At 55.5% G+C, this 15,425-nt stretch overlaps 2 protein-coding genes across 2 annotated transcripts in view; both read left to right on the top strand.

Annotated features, from left to right (window-relative positions):
* Positions 1 to 10,580, top strand: part of LOC117214082 (protein PTHB1-like) — a 25,847-nt gene extending 15,267 nt beyond the window's left edge. Inside the window, exons 22-24 of the mRNA XM_033459936.1 lie at positions 7,851 to 8,028; positions 9,339 to 9,509; positions 10,495 to 10,580. The gene's annotated coding sequence lies outside the window, so the exon portion shown is untranslated. The remainder of the gene's footprint in view (positions 1 to 7,850; positions 8,029 to 9,338; positions 9,510 to 10,494) is intronic.
* LOC117214083 (BMP-binding endothelial regulator protein) lies at positions 7,929 to 14,354 on the top strand. The gene is made up of 10 exons (XM_033459937.1): positions 7,929 to 8,028; positions 9,838 to 9,923; positions 10,495 to 10,594; positions 11,087 to 11,263; positions 11,327 to 11,512; positions 11,695 to 11,851; positions 11,968 to 12,131; positions 12,211 to 12,398; positions 12,496 to 12,893; positions 12,998 to 14,354. Exons 1-10 carry the CDS (start codon positions 7,929 to 7,931, stop codon positions 13,254 to 13,256), a joined length of 1,815 nt encoding a protein of 604 aa, XP_033315828.1. The 3' UTR covers positions 13,257 to 14,354.
* Positions 14,355 to 15,425: the final 1,071 nt, after the last annotated feature.

Genomic DNA, 15,425 nt, shown 5'->3' on the forward strand with positions numbered 1-15,425 from the left:
GGTAATTCACGATTGCGACAGCTACGCGATCGATCGACCGCTTGTTTTGGTCGGCTTAAGAAAAAAAAAAAAAAAGAAAAGAAAGAAAAACACACGTTTCTATACGCAAACGCTACGGCGATACGGAAAATTCGGCGCGCGCGTTGGTTCGCGACCGATGCAGGACGGACAGCTCGTTACCGCCTCCGGAAGCGATTGATTGCGAACGCCGCTAATTAGCTTACCATATACCGATAAAACCTGCCTCTTTGCCTCTTTGCCTCTTCGCCAGGACGACCGAGAACGGTCGGTCGGCTCGAGTTCCTCCGACTTCCCCTCTGCCTAGGCATCCCGCGCGCTCGCGTGCCTTGCACACCCGTCCTCTTGCCGCTTCGCGATCCTCCTTCTCCTCCATCTCCTCCTCCTACTTCTGCTCTCTCTCTCCGCCTTCTGCTCGGCCAGGCTAAAGCAGGATACGGTCGTTTCCGGAAACGCGATCGAGATTACGCGCGAATCGTACGCCGCAACCTTCTTCCTTTTTCACGCTCGAGATTGCGTCGCGAGCGTGGCGACCTCGAGAACCTGCTTCGGAAAGAACGTTGCCCGCTTTGAATTTCGCGCCACGCCGTGCCATGGTTATCGGGGTCGAGCGACGTTCCGCCGTAGAGCGAAAGAGACAGAGAGATAGAGAGAGAGAGAGAGAGAGAGAGAGAGAGAGAGAGAGAGAGAGGCTCGTCGGCACGGCGCATGATTTAAAAGCGGACCACCTCGCTAAATTCTCGAACCCCCCTGGGACCACCAATGGAGTTCTTTCGAAGAGGATCGGAATCTCCGTGAGAGCGGTAATCAGGGATAACGAGGCGGTCGAACCGACTAAACGGCGGCAAGGGGAGCGCGCGGTTAGAGAATTCTCTCACAGGGCTCTTCTTCCGACCAATTACCTCGGTTCTCGGCTCCTACCCTAAATACCTATTGCCTCTCTTTCGGTGGTCGATATCCCCGAGCGGGCCAGCCGTGTGGGCCGTCCATCGTCCTGTTCCAACGTTCTCCACCTAACTGCGAGCTGACCAGCCGAGGATGCGTTTGCGCCTTCTTCCTCGTCTACGGTCTACCTGACGATCTTACAACGTGTACCTCGCCTTGCAATTTCTTTGTACGTTAGTCGCGTGTTTGAAAATTTCGCGCGGCCCGAGAAGGTCGTCCGGCGGCCTGGGTCGAGAGAAAGCAGCGCGCAACGTTTCGCTCGATGGACTCTCGTAAATCATCCTAATGGAAGATGGAGCGGCCGACGGTTTCGAAGATTCCACGAAAATCGTTCCGATCGAGCCGGAAGATAGGGATGAGCCGAAAGATAACGATGAGCCGTAAGATAAGGCGCGGTAACGACAGGGTCCCTCGAGACTTCCGCAAATTTATCGTCCGTTTTTCTGATACTCGGAAAACTCGAGCTTCCGGTCGAGTCGTGGGCTCGCAACTCTGGCAGAGTCGAACGTACTCTGACGTCGTACTCTCGCTATCTGTTGGAAAGGAAAAGCGTGGCGAAGACGAGCGCGCGGCTTTGTTTTTCGAGTAACGCTCGGCGAACATCGCGCGGTAGTTACGCGCGCGAAGGCTGCGTACGCTCGATTCGCCGAAAATAGCCGCTAGTGTAACGCGCGCGCGTATCGGCCAACGTCGTCGCGTCGTAGAATCGCAAGAGAAAATAAATTTCGCGACTGGAATCTGTTCGAGGAATCGTTTCTTTTCGTTGATCCCGCGAATCGGAATGTTACGATGGAAGAAAGACGAGTCGCGTGGTTCGCGTTTCGCGGTTCGCGCGTGGTCGCGTAGCCAAGCGGACCGCGACGCTGCCAACGATATTTCGAAAACGGCGCTTCCCACGCGAACGTCTGTTCAGCGTTTGCCGCTCGTTTATTTTGCTAATTCAAACAAATGCTCTCGATCGATCGTTTATGGCGCGCGGCTGGCACGTCTTTTCGCGGCGTGGTTTCTTTCTCGCGATAAGCCTCGGAGGAAGATGGGAGGAAGGGCCACTCGGCGAGATGAGAAAATCGGCCGAAGTCGGGCGAACGTTAAGCAACGGTCGACCGGTGAATCGAAAGCGAACTCGTTGGCCGAGGTTTGCCTTTTCAGGTCGCGAAAGATGTTTGGCTCGCGTGCGAGCGATATCCCTAAACGACCTTGCCGCGAGCATGTCCCACGTTACGTACACCGAATGTGCAATACGTACGCGTACGTTCTCGCGCGAGTTAATCCGAGTTCGACTCGATCCGATCCGATCCCCTGTCACACCTTACGATATTATACGATACGATACGATGCGATACGATACGAAACGACACGATACGATACGCGTTATTATCGTGGAGCGGATCACGGCGCGGCTCGAGCGAAGCGTTGCGCCTACCGGATACGAGCCGTGGCGATCGACACGCGCGCGGCTACCGACAACGCGTCAACAACGACAACAGCGATATCGTGTAACGAACCCGACGCTCGGTCGAAACAGATTCGAACGCTGTCCGTTACGTGGAGAAAAACGAACGTAAGGTTCGAGTGGAAGAGGAGATATCGCGGAGCAACGGTACTCTTCGGCTTCGTGCTCGTCCCGTGGCGTTGCAACGAGCAGCGAGAGCGGTCCTCGCGTCATCGAAGGAGCCTCGCGTCCTACGTAGTAGGCGAAATTTCTCCGTAACGGTCGCGAGGCGATACCCGGTCGGAGGACTGTGCCAAGCGAGGTTTCCGCACGACCTTGCACTCGTTACGCGAAAGAAAGCAAAAGCGAACGACGCGGTTGCAGTTTGACGTTCCGCTCGTTGCAAACAGGACCGTTTCTCACTCGTCTCTCCTTCGTCCGTTTCCCTCCGCTGTCCGTCCAATCTGCTCTCCTCTGTTTTTCGTTCTTCGATTCCTCCGTTTCGTCCTGCTCGCGCGTGCGTCGATGATCGCGGATAGCGCGATCGAGTCTTAATTCCGCGTTTTTTTTCCAAAGACACGCGCGAAAACCGATTCGCGCGTTCGACCGCGATGTCGCGAGGTAACGAAACTATTCGACGCGAACGTTGTTTGCACGTTCGGCGATGACCGAGTGGAATTTAATAACGAGTGGCGTGCGACTCTGCTTCTGGTCTAGCTTTCTTACAGCGGCTCCTCGTTGCAAGGGCGCGCTTCCACGAACAAAGCTAACAAGGTAGGTAGTACTTCTCGTTACGAAGATCCGCTCGCGGAATACTCCACATCGTCGAGACGCGACGGAGAAGAGAGCAAAGATGGAAAGAGAGGGAGGCGACGAGAGGATCGGAGCCGCTCGTCGTGCTCGCTAAGCTGCCGCGGAACAAGAAAGGAAGAGGTGCATACCTAGCGCGTCGTTTCTTTCGCATCGGGTCGAATCGATCGTAAACTCGTTAATGGTATCGAGGTTAATGCTCGCGGATCGATCGGGTCGGCGAGCAGGCTGTTTGTGCGAAATCCTCGATATTCCGCTGCCGGATATCTCGTAAAAACGCCGTATTATTGAATGCGCGCGGCCGATACGATTATCGAATTGGAACACCGTCGATAGAACGGCCGGATTTCCAAGACGTTGCCGTTGACGAACGCGACGGCACCGATCGAGAGGAATACGCGACCGGCCAAGAACCGGGAACGCTGGTCCAGCGAGTCAGCGGTGTCGCTGGTCGTTCGAAGTTCGGGGTCGGACGAGTCGTCTCGAGTGGTCGTACGCCGCGCCGAGGAATCGGCATTTTCCAGCATTCCGATCGAATAGGGACGCGCGTGATAGCCTCTCTTCTCTTCTTCTCTCCTCTCTTCTCGCCACCGGCCCCCTAAGATAAAACGTACGTTTCGTAGCCGGTGTGTAGCTACTCGTTCGTGCTCCGCGACGCGACCAAACTTTTTCTCCTCCGTCTTTCTTCCTTCTCTCGCCTCGTCTCGCGGATCGGTCTTCCTTCTACCTTTCTCAGCACCGATTCGCGCAATCCGGTCGACCGCTGCCGTCGTCTATCTTATCGCTGGTGTATGACCAGCCGCGGACGCGACCACGATCGAACGAGTTGCCGCCGTGTGCTACGTCGAAGAATGCTTCTCGAGATCGGTAGTCGTCGTGCGAGACGCTCGTCCGCTCGCTCCGAATCGATAGAAATCGGACGGCTGTCGCGTTTTGTCGCGTACAAAAATTGTCAAACTACCGGGTAATCGAATCGGCGATGTCCTAACTCCTAACCCATGCTTCCAAGAGAGAGAGAGAGAGAGGAGAGAGAGGAGAGAGAGGCCGAGTTCGAACGTTCTCCCCCTCTTCGTCGAAACCTCGCTCGCAGTTTCTCCTCCGCTGTTCTCTTCACCGGTTCTCCGAGCGAACCCACTCTCTATCGGAGGCAACTGCCTCCTCCTCTTCCTCCTTCTCCTCCTTCTTCTCCTCCTTCTCCCGATTCCCAAGCTCTTGTTCCTCCAGCTTCCCGCGCTGCTACTCTGCCGCCACCTCCTCCACCACCACCGCCACCACCGCCACCACCGCCACCACCGCCACCACACCGTCACCTCCGCCGCTGGCCCGACGACCATCTCCGACGTAGCCACCACTCTCGGCCATTTCCAGTCGCCTTTCCCCGCTGTACCTCCGCTCTGGCTAGTCCAACACGCAGCTACGGAGCCTCGTTAGTCGTTACACGCTCGAACGATCCACGGTGGTGGAAGTCGCAACGGAACTTTAGTGCAGCTGCGGCGAGCAGCTGACGCGGAATCGTCGGTAGTTGGTAGTCGAGGTTGCCCCGCGAACGCAGTAGCGCGGTTCGATTCTTCGAACGGTGGTTTTCGTTTGCGACGCACCGCGCGCGCGCGCGGTCTTTTACGCGGTTGCGAGCAGAAACGCGAAAGTTAGTCGAAACAGTGTTGTTACGGGGATTCCACAGAGAGAAAGAGAGAGAGAGAGAGAGAGAGCGCGCGTCGTTTCGAACACGTCTCGGGCTTTCCCGCTCGTCAAATGTACCAAGTCTCGATTTATCGCGGCCAACGGACAGTAGCCTCGTCGACGCGTCGGCGCCGAGTGTCACGGGTGCGTGGCGATACTTCGACCGAGTCGACGTCGACGGTTCCGGTAAGTCGATTCGTTCCGATTCCCCAGCGAATTTTTCGTGCTTCGTATTCTGGAACGCGTGGAACGCGCGGTTTGCCGAACGATACGTTCGCGCGTGCCGGTTTCGCGATCCTGCGAATCCCACGCGAAGAACGAAACGTCGATGCGACGAAACGACGAACACCTGTGACGATGTATAACGCGGTCGACGTCGAGGATGTAGCCGCGACGTTCGCACGCGATCGAACGATCGATCGATCGATCGGTACAGCTCGCCAACGATTATTCGAAATCGAACGAGTGGTGGCGCGTGGAATTTGCGCTCGATCCAGCAGGGTTAAAGAGAAGAGGAGGAAGAGAACGGTCGCGCACGATACAGGATCGAAGGCGGCGCGTAGCCGTCTGACAGCCCAGAACACGGTGCTAGATGTCGCCAGTGACGCGATCCGCTTTGTCCCGCTGATCGTGATCGTCCAAGACTCGCCGGCTCGTTCCCCTTCTCCCGTCCGTCTTTCCTTTTCTTCTCTTTTCTCTCCATCTCCTCTCGGTTTCTCGGCTGTTCCCGCCGTTTCCATTTCCTTCTTTCTTCCGATTTCCCTGTTTTGCCCTCGCGGTTACCTTCGACCGGCACCGACGCGTAAAACAACGAGCAACGAGGTAGAGAGGCAGGCCAGCTCGCGCGTTCAAGGTGCTCGCATACCGACGCACGCGCGGCCGGATCGCGCGCTGGCCCTTCTCGTTCCACGCACCTGTTCCGTTGTTGTCGTTCCGCCACGGCGTGCTTGCACGCGACAGCTCGTGCCACTTACCTCCAGTTACTCGTCGAGAGCCGGCCTCTTCGCCGATCGTGTAAGAACACCGCATCGTGGATGGCGCGCGTGCGTTCGTCCTCCACCTTCGCAGACGGTGTTTCGTCTCGTCGCTTTCGTACGGATTGCCACATCGTAGACGTGGTCGCGATCGAGTCGCCGGTGTCTTCGCGCGGTCGCTAGTTCCGCGAACGATTCGTCGATCGGCGTTTTGCCTGGAACGCCGTCGTCGTTGTTTGGTCGTAGGCGGCGCGTAACGCGATCGTCCGACCGAGCGATCCGGCCAACGATCTCGCGCGTTTTTCTAGAACGAAGCTCCGATGCAAAGTCGACCTGCTCTTCTCTTTTCCCTTCTCCTTCTTCCTTGTCTTTACCTTCCTTTCGTCCTCTCGTACGCGGCTGTCCGACCGTACTCGGTGATCGACGATCGTACGTTACTCGCAAAAAGACGAACGCGCGTTTCAATTTTCGAGCCAAGCCAAGGGTACCGTTCGCGCGGTCGCGTCTCGCCAAGCACGGGGAACGTCCGAATGAAAAAACGAGGTAGAACGGCGCGCAACGTACCGGCACGTTGCACGATAACGCGCCTCTTTCGGACAACGTCCGGCGAGACCGAGTCTCGCGGATGACGGTTTTTCGCGTGAAAACGTTCGCCTCGAGGAAACAGCCGTTTACGTAACGCGACCGTAGGTAATCGAAGTAAGTTTTCACGCGGTTCGGCGACGCGTACACCGGCCTCCTTCGCGTTCGAACGTCGGTTCTCGATCGGGCAGGAAGATCCAGTCCCGAGGATCGCGTTCGAAAAGGAACGTTCGGTCCGAGAGACGCGACAACCCGACCAAATACCCGTTGCCTGCTCGTTTATCCTCGGCGGTTTATCCTCGTCGGCCTATCTCCGCGAACGCGACCGAACCAGGTCCGGATCAGGCGTTATCCTCTGCTTCTAAATCGGAGATAAACGAAACTCGTCCCGTCCATTAGGACGCGCGGGAACGCGGGACGCGGCGAAGAGAGAAACGGCGCAGCGAGTGAGAATTCGGGGGGGAAAAGCGAAAACAAAGAGACGGGCGTGCGTTCGATGGAAATCGCGTTGGAAGCGTCGGATCGCGAGTGTCACCGCGGACGGAAAAATTTCGCTCGACTTTCTAAGCTTCGAAGGCAACGGCATGGCGCGCGGCGATCGATCGTAGGTTTGGCCGCATTTTTCCCAGTCGTAGGAGAAGGCGTCGCGAGATTCTATGCAAATCTCGGTCGGCAACGGTCGCCCCCGGACGAAGCGACGACGACGTGCGAAGCCGATGCGACGCGAACGAGGCGCGCGTACGGCACCGCGTAACACGGTGCGCGACCCCCGTGAATCGGGCGGCTGATCATCCGGCGACCGCGTGGTGGCCGCGAGTAGATGGAGTAGATCGTTTGGCGAGAATCGGCGCGCTCGCACGCAGGAGGACGCGAGTCGGTCGGCCGTAACTGCGCGTTTCTCGGAACCACTACGAACCGGCTGTTACGGATTTCCGAAGAAAGATTCCGTAGGTTGTGCGCGCGACTCGTGAAAATATACGAAGATCTAGCGCAAATATACCGACGGCAGGAAGGTTACGACAACAATCGTTGGATAGACGGTGGCGAGCGCGTTTCTCTCTACCATCGTGCGACTCGTTCTCAACAACCGCTCTCGATCGATCGTTCCTTTCTTTTCTTTCCGTTTGTTCGCGAGACGCGGCGAGGGGAGAGGAGGCGATGCGAAGCGAGGCGAAGCGAAGCGACGCGTTCCGGGGGTTACTCGACACGGCGGGGCGCGCCGCTATCCACACAGCCTTGATCCGAATTCGCGCGCCAGTCCGGCGCGCTTTTTCCCGTAAATCCATTCGTCGAGTCCGTTTCTCCGATTTCGATGGTCGTTGCTGGCGAAATGCGAGGAAATCGTGGAACGTGGCCCAGCGCAGAAACGCGACGATCACTCACGGAAGCTTTTGCTTTCTCTTTTCTAGTAAATCGTCGTGATCGGCGGCGAAGGGGAAGACCGAAGCGAAGGCGACGCGCACAGCGGAACGATATCGATGTGGAGGATGAGGACGAGACGATCGCTGTCGAAACCGTTGATCCTAGTTGCGGCCCTGGCTTTCGTTTCGCCGATCGGTCGGTGCGGCGCTTCGGAAAGCATAATAGGTGAGTTCGCTGTGACAAAGGACGCGGCGGTGTCGCTCGATTCGCGGATTCGCGCTAACCGATCCGACCGCGATCGCGATCGCGATCGAAAGTCGGTGTAACGAACGCGAACGCGAGGCGGGTCACGCTCTATTAACGGGTTTTAAAGGCTCTATTCTTAGTCCGTCTCCATTATCTACCGGTCTATTTGCACCGCAAGTGGTCGGGTCGAATCACGACTCGCGGCAAAACAGGTCTCCGAACGTTTGAGAATGACGGCACAGCCGTTCGCGTTACTCCACGGTAGACGAGAAATTCCAGCGATTGCCCGAGACGAGTCGAGTTGCGTAATCGCGCAGCAACGAACGCCCGCGCGTTTGCCTTGACTTTCGATCGAATCCATCGAAACAGCCTTCTCGTCCGTCCGTTCGTTTCCATCTTCGTTTCGTAGCTGGGTCAAATCGAATCTCTCTCTTTTTCCTCCTTTTTCTTTCCTCTTCGCCTCCGCCGTTGCCCGTTCTTTCTCCCACTTTCCATTTCCAACCGCGTCTCGTCCCACGATGTTTCTCGAAACGCCCGAAAACGGAATATCCGAAAGAGACGAAGACCGAAGAAAATTCCGATCGCCGTTGATCTTTCACCGATACGCGTTCGCCCGTCGAACGTCTCTCGCGTTTTCTCGTTTCGTCGTCGCGTTCGCGGCTTTCTCGCGAAACGGAACTAGACGCGCGCGCGCGCGCGGCTCGGAACAAGAGAAAACGACCGGCGAAAGGAAAAACAAGAGAGAGAAAGAGAGAGAGAGAGAGAGAGAGGAGAGGCCGCGGGGAGGACACTGCCAGTCGGGGGTGGGGGAGGGGAAGGAGAAAGAGAATGCGAAGGAAACGGACGGCGCGAACGCCAACGCCGCCGCGTTCTTTCTCGCACGCATTCCTGCGCACTTGAGAAAAAACAAAAAGAAAACAACCGAAAAGGGAAGAAGAAACGCGTGATTTAGCAGCAGGACGGAACGGATTTCTCCGCTTTTTTGTTTTTTTCCACTTTCCACGGAGTGGAAATTCGAACGGAAGCGCGATGAGGAGCCGCGCGACTAGCGATAGAGCGCGATGTCGAATTATCGCGCCCCGAAATTCGAACGAAATGGAACGGAGACGCGCGGAGACGGAAGGCCGGTGCAAGTGTGAAAAGAGCGTAAGAAACAGCGTCGGGAGTCGCGTTCGCGTTGGAAAAGCGCTGTGGAGAACGCGATGCGCGATCATCGCTCGCGAAATAGACGGCCGTGCGAATCGCGAACAGGTTAGGGGCGCACGATGTTAAAGGAAGGTTGTTTAAAGTGTGCAGGAATATGTGCGCGAGGAAACCGAGAGGGACGTTGCGACGATGGCTTCGCTGACCTAACACAACGCGGCTGGGGAAAGGCCGGCCGAACCGTCGACCTCCCATAGATATTTGACCTTCGATGCGCGCACGATCGATCCCACTGGATATCGATAGCTGTGTATCACGTAAGTAAGAAAGAACGACGGAGAATCGAGATTCCGATCGGCCGCCACGACGCGACGCCGAGCGCCGCTCGACGACCGCGCTCAGCGAGCGCGTCGCTCTGGTACTTGCTTGGTACACAAGGCGACGCGAGCGACGAGGAAGCGTGGAACAACGGCGAAGGTCGATTCTCGAAACGAGCGTCGTTCGATCGCGGTACGACGTGGCGCAGCGCAGCGATCAGACGTCGGATTTATCGGCACTCGTAATCGATATCGGGCGACCGCGACGCGTACCGATCGCGTCGCACCGTTCGCATTGTTATTCGCCGTTCACGGCCTTTGCTTACAGGAAGCCGAGAAACATGCGACATCGAAGGAGAAGATTTCACCGTGGACAAGATCCCGAATACCAGATGTTTCAACTGTTTGTGCAAGGTAAACGGGGAGGACGGGGCTCCGCGAGGACGGCGTTCAACCACGCGCGCGTTACGAGAATCCTTAACGCGATGCCACGCCACGTTCGCAATCGGTTCGCGTTTATCCGAACCTGTCGGACGCAGAAATTCTTCCGAATGAGTGGCGATCGTTGGCGCGAACGCGATGTCAGTGAGACGGCCGATGAAACGACGACGTCGATGACGACTATGTTCGGTTCGTACTCGATCCGAATGGACCGATAGACCGAATGGATCGATGGAGTCTTGGATTCGCCGTCGAGAACGTTACTCTCGTCCGATGCTTTCATCGCCGATAATCTCTATTATTTTCGAAAGTCTCGACCTTCTCGCTGCGAGACCATCCGTGACCCGCGCGTTAAATAGCTTTACGTAATCCAACCGGCAGATAAACCACAAAGCTTTAATTATAGGCCGCGCGATAAGAGGCGCGAGAAATAATTACGCCGGAGTTGAACGATAGTCGCGCGGCTGGAAGCGAGATCTCGGACCTTGGGCATCGAATCTTTTCATCTACCGCTAAACGATCCGCTGTTTCTTCTGTTTCGCAGAACGGTTTCGTCGAGTGTAGGAAACAGCAGTGCCCCAGCATCGAGGGTTGCTACACGTTGCTGGAACCACGCGAGGAAGAGTGCTGTCACAGGTGTAAAGGTAAGCGGAAATGGACGTTCGAATCGGTCTAATTTCGTTGCACGGGTCGACGTGGCTTGTTCGAGTAGCTGCATCGTGCACAGCTCCCGGAGAAACGGATTCGCGCGGAGTAAAAGAGAGAAAGAGCGAGAGAGCGTGTGAGTTTCGACGCGAGTGGAATGTCCGGGGCGGAGCATTGTTCCTAGGGCACAAAGGCGCTTCTGTTCGTCGATACGTCGCGTTGATACGCCGATAAACCCGAGCAACTTGGGCATCGCGATCGGCTGTTTACACCGGCAACCGTCGCGTTGCGTTGCTCCACGAACCGACTCTTTGCTCGATCGAGGCCAGAGGATTTCTTATCGTCCGTTTCCTCTTCTTCTCCTTCGCTCTTCTCTCGTCTCTGTTAAACGCGCTCGGCACGAGCCCTGATTTTCCCACTGCGAAATTAATCCGAGCGTTCTTCGTCGCTTCCTCGCCTTTCCAAAGTTTAATTGGTTCGATCGGCCCAAGGTTGTACGCGGAATGGAGTCCATCATGAATCCGAGACGGAGTGGATCGAGGAGAACGATCCGTGTAGAATCTTCACTTGCAAGGCCGGAGTGATCACGGAGTCTCGACTGCACTGCTATACGCCTTGCGCGAATCCTATTCCGGCCGCAGCCGGCCAATGCTGCCCGGTGTGCGCAGGTGAGTACGTCGGCAAGCTGGATCCTCGATGTCGGACTACACGCAAGATCGATTCTTTCGTAGGGTGCAACGTAAACGGACAACTAGTGACGGCAGACAGATCGGTGACCACCACCGAAGATCCCTGCGTTACTTGCAGATGCAACGCTGCCGGTCGATTAACGTGCGCGAAACAGGCCTGCCCGGTGCTACATTGTCCCGGCTCGAAGATCGTTCACGATTCCGGAGAATGTTGTCCACGTTGCAAAGGTAGGCCAAGTTTGTTAGACGGAGCGATACGCGCGGTTCTCTGGTCGATGTTGCCCTGCACGCGCGTCGTTGTCAACAGGCAGTCGAAGATACTTGTCACCGCCGAAAGGCGCGTGCATGCTGGGAACGGGTATCTACAATTCCGGCAATCAGTTCTACCTGGATCAGTGCACGCGGTGCAGCTGCTCCAACTCCACCGTCTCCTGCGTTCGAGAAACCTGTCCGGTACACGACTGTCTGGCCGAACATCAGATCGCTGTTCCCGGTCGTTGTTGTCCCCAGTGCTCCGAGGTCGAGGAGGTCCGACGATCTTGCACCTACGCCGGCAAAACCTACGGGGCGAGTATTTATTCCGATCGAGAAGTACAACCATCGTCGGTCGATCGATCCGCTGCTCGTCGTTCGTCCAACGCGACCTCGTTCAAAGATTTATTAAAGGTTCTGTTTTGTCCTAGGCAGGATGGCGAAAGTTGGAAGCTTGACTCGTGCAAGGCATGCGCCTGCATGCAAGGTAAAGTACGCTGCGCGATGCCGATGTGCCCACCGTTGAATTTGCCCTGCCCTCCAAACTCCAGATTGGAACATCCGGAGGGCCAATGCTGCCCCCGTTGCGTGGAAAGTAAGCGCACCGCCACCACCGCCAAGCGTCGAGACGTGGTCGCGATCCTTCACGTCTTTCGCACGTTCGTTGTTCGCAGGTGACGGAGTGTGCACCGTTTTCGGCGATCCGCACTATCGTACGTTCGATGGCAAGTTTTATAGCTTCAAGGGACCTTGCAAGTACCAGCTAGCCAGCGATTGCTCGGGACACACGTTTAGCGTTCGAGTGACGAACGACGCCAGGTCCACCAGATTCTCCGCATGGACGAAAACGATCGCGATCAAGGTGAGCGACGGAGATGTGCGCGCCGATCGATCGATCGATCGATCGATCGAGCTCAGTCTCGTCTCGACTCTCTCTCTATCCGCGGTGGTGGTCGTAGGTAGGCGACTTGAAGGTGAATCTCGGGCAGAAGATGCGAGTGAAGGTAAACGGGAAGAAGGTGGAGATACCGTATCGCATGGCGAACCGGCTGGACGTGAATCGCACGACGGACAGCATAATCGTGAGCACGCAGATCGGAATCAAGGTTCTGTGGGATGGGATCAGTTTCCTCGAAGTATCGGCGCCGACTTCGTACAGGGGACGGCTCTGCGGTCTCTGCGGCAACTTCAATTCCCTACCAAAGGACGACTTTACCAATCGTAGGGGCAAACTGTTGCAAGATCCTCAACCGTTCGGTCAATCTTGGCTAGTGGGGGCCAAAAAGAGCTGCGTCAGGCCAAAGCCGAGCGTGAGCCCGGATCGGGCCAAACGTTGCAGAGGACGAAAAGATCACAGGTACGGTGACATTCGATCTATCCGTCGTACTCTCATTGGCTATTCGAATTGCGCGCGTCCGACAGTAGCCAACAAATGTAACAACATGGACGTGTGTCGCGCAGGTTATGCAACAGGCTGAGGTCGCAGATCTTTGACGCTTGTCACAAGAAGGTGAACCCGACCATGTACTACAAGGCTTGTCTACAGGACATGTGCGAATGCCCGACCGAGAATTGCTACTGCGAATCGTTCACCGCATACGCGCACGAGTGCAAAAGGCTGGGCATTCAGTTGCCGCACTGGCGAAAATCGACCAGATGTCGAACCGGTTGGGACCAGTTCTCGGGATCTGGCCCATCTCTCGGTCCGCGTTTTCCTTGATCCATGCGTACGTCCCCTCCTTGTCCTTTCTCTCGAGCGTCGAGAAAAAGAGAAAAAGAGAGAGAGAGAGAGAGAGAAAGAGAGAGAAAGAGAGAGAAAGGTGTCCAAGGCGATCGACGTCCCGCGACCGCGAGGAAACGATCGTTCGCGCCTCTTCTCCTCCCGGTCTCTGTCCGCGTTTGCCGGATTCGCGAGCGATCGCTCCGCGAAATTCTCAGCTAGTCACCGCGTTTGTTAGCCGCGACGAACCGATCGATTCGCACCGCAGACGAGCAAACGCATCGCGCATCATCGTACAACTACTGTACACCCGCGTCCCGTCGACGATCGCCCTCCTTCGTCCTCGCGAGTACACGACGTCTTCCTTCCCTCTCCTCATCCGATCGCGAATCCTATCGAGCTCGGACGATTCCGAAGCACCGTGCAGTATTTCGGCCGATGAGCAGGCTCGCGGCATATCGTCTACGTAGCGGCATTCGTTAAATCCTCGATATTCGTGGATTTAAGCCGACATCGCGTAAAACCGCGATACCACTCCTACTTTCCATCCTTTCTTTCACGCTACTCCGCCTCCCCTTCTCCTCCTCGTCGTCGTCGTCGTCGTTTCTCTCTTTTCTTCGTATGTATATAAACGTGCACGTTTTTACGATTAGATGTTCGATCTCGACGAGACGTCGTCGACTGTACATAAATACCCCGGACCAGGCTCGCGAAACAGCGAGTCGATTCTTCGCGGGACGTGTTCCCACCGCGATTTCTATACCTTTGTTCGGTTGTCTCGCGTCTTTATTACCTCCTCTACATTTCGTCGTTACTTTTCTCTCGCATCCTGCTCCTACTACTCGTTTTCCTATTCGTTTACGTTACGCGTCCAAATTGTACATAGTTCGAGTATAGACACGTGCGTACGCATACGCGCAGCGACACGTATATGCGTCTACAAGTTCAACTATATGGACATGGCCGTCAACGTCTCGCGAAAGAGTCGCAAATATACCGGAGATAGTCCAAAGCCTTAGCCAATTTGTATCGACTATAGCATAGAGATGTTCTGGCACGCATCGAGTACGAACGAAATAAATGAGTTATATTCGTAAACTTGACGACGTTTTCATTGCATACCGTGCACAGAAATGGAAGAAAAACGAGCTCACTTACCACGATTCAGGTTCGTATCTTGAGTTCGAGACGCAGTCGAATGTTCGAGGTGAAAATAGCGCGTAATCGGTAAACATAACCATGTTCACCAACTGGTCGTTCCCTTCGCAGTTGCCGCGCTGCGCGATCCTTTCGTTCGGCCGCTGGCAGCAATGGCGCGCGCGCAAATTCACGTCTTTCGAGGACCATGTCGCCGTATTTTAAACGAAAACCGATTTCGCGTAAGACAGAGTAAAACACACACGACGAACGAGATATCGCGCGTGTTTAATCCGTGGGTGAGTCCGCGATGGGAACGTGCGAACGATTTACATCGCTGAAACTCTCGTTAGCCGGGAAAACGATTTAGAAAGCAAAGATCGACGTGCTGCGCGAGACACGATGGACGAGGACGCGAAACACAGCGAGGAAATCGTACACCGGTACATCGCGACGCCGAATACGACCCCAGGTGCGTATCGTCGTACGAAACATCAACGACGGCGAGGTCGACGGTGAACACGATCTCGTAATCCTCTGGTAATTTCGACGAGCGAATCGTTTACCGCGTTTCGAGCGGTTCAACTTTCGTCGACGCTTGTAGCGAGACAAGTGGCGTCTTCTCGCGGACGGCAACGTCGACCGAAAGAGTGCGCTGCCATTGCCAGTGCGTGTGTTCCGATTGGAGCAACAAATACGCGGTAAGTTCAAACGAGATTCTTCGTATACGCGCAGTGGTTTTCATTGTCAGTGTACGTACGAGTAATTTTTCTCATGACACGATTCGAAACTTTTATTACGACATTATAAATGCAGAAAACATTTTAAAAATATGTGTGTACGAGCGAACGTGTGTATAAGTGTTATACGACGTGTAATCGAGATAAAAGAACAGAATTACAACTTCGAGAGTGACCGGAACTACGCGGATTACATTCGCTACATTTCCAATATCCCCGTCCTCTTCTTTTCTCCTTATTAACGTCAATTTTTCCGTATTCGAACAAACAAATTCGTAAACCTTTTCGATCT

Source organism: Bombus bifarius, unplaced genomic scaffold (assembly GCF_011952205.1).
Source record: "Bombus bifarius isolate JDL3187 unplaced genomic scaffold, Bbif_JDL3187 scf7180000009145, whole genome shotgun sequence".
NCBI classification, from domain to species: Eukaryota; Metazoa; Arthropoda; class Insecta; order Hymenoptera; family Apidae; genus Bombus; species Bombus bifarius.

Coding starts and splice junctions, on each gene's coding strand:
- LOC117214083 (XM_033459937.1), top strand. CDS start 7,929: ATGAGGACGAGACGATCGCTGTCGAAACCGTTGATCCTAGTTGCGGCC. Junction 9,924..10,494: donor GTTTCAACTGTTTGTGCAAG/GTAAACGGGGAG, acceptor TCTGTTTCGCAG/AACGGTTTCGTCGAGTGTAG. Junction 11,852..11,967: donor ACGCCGGCAAAACCTACGGG/GCGAGTATTTAT, acceptor GTTTTGTCCTAG/GCAGGATGGCGAAAGTTGGA.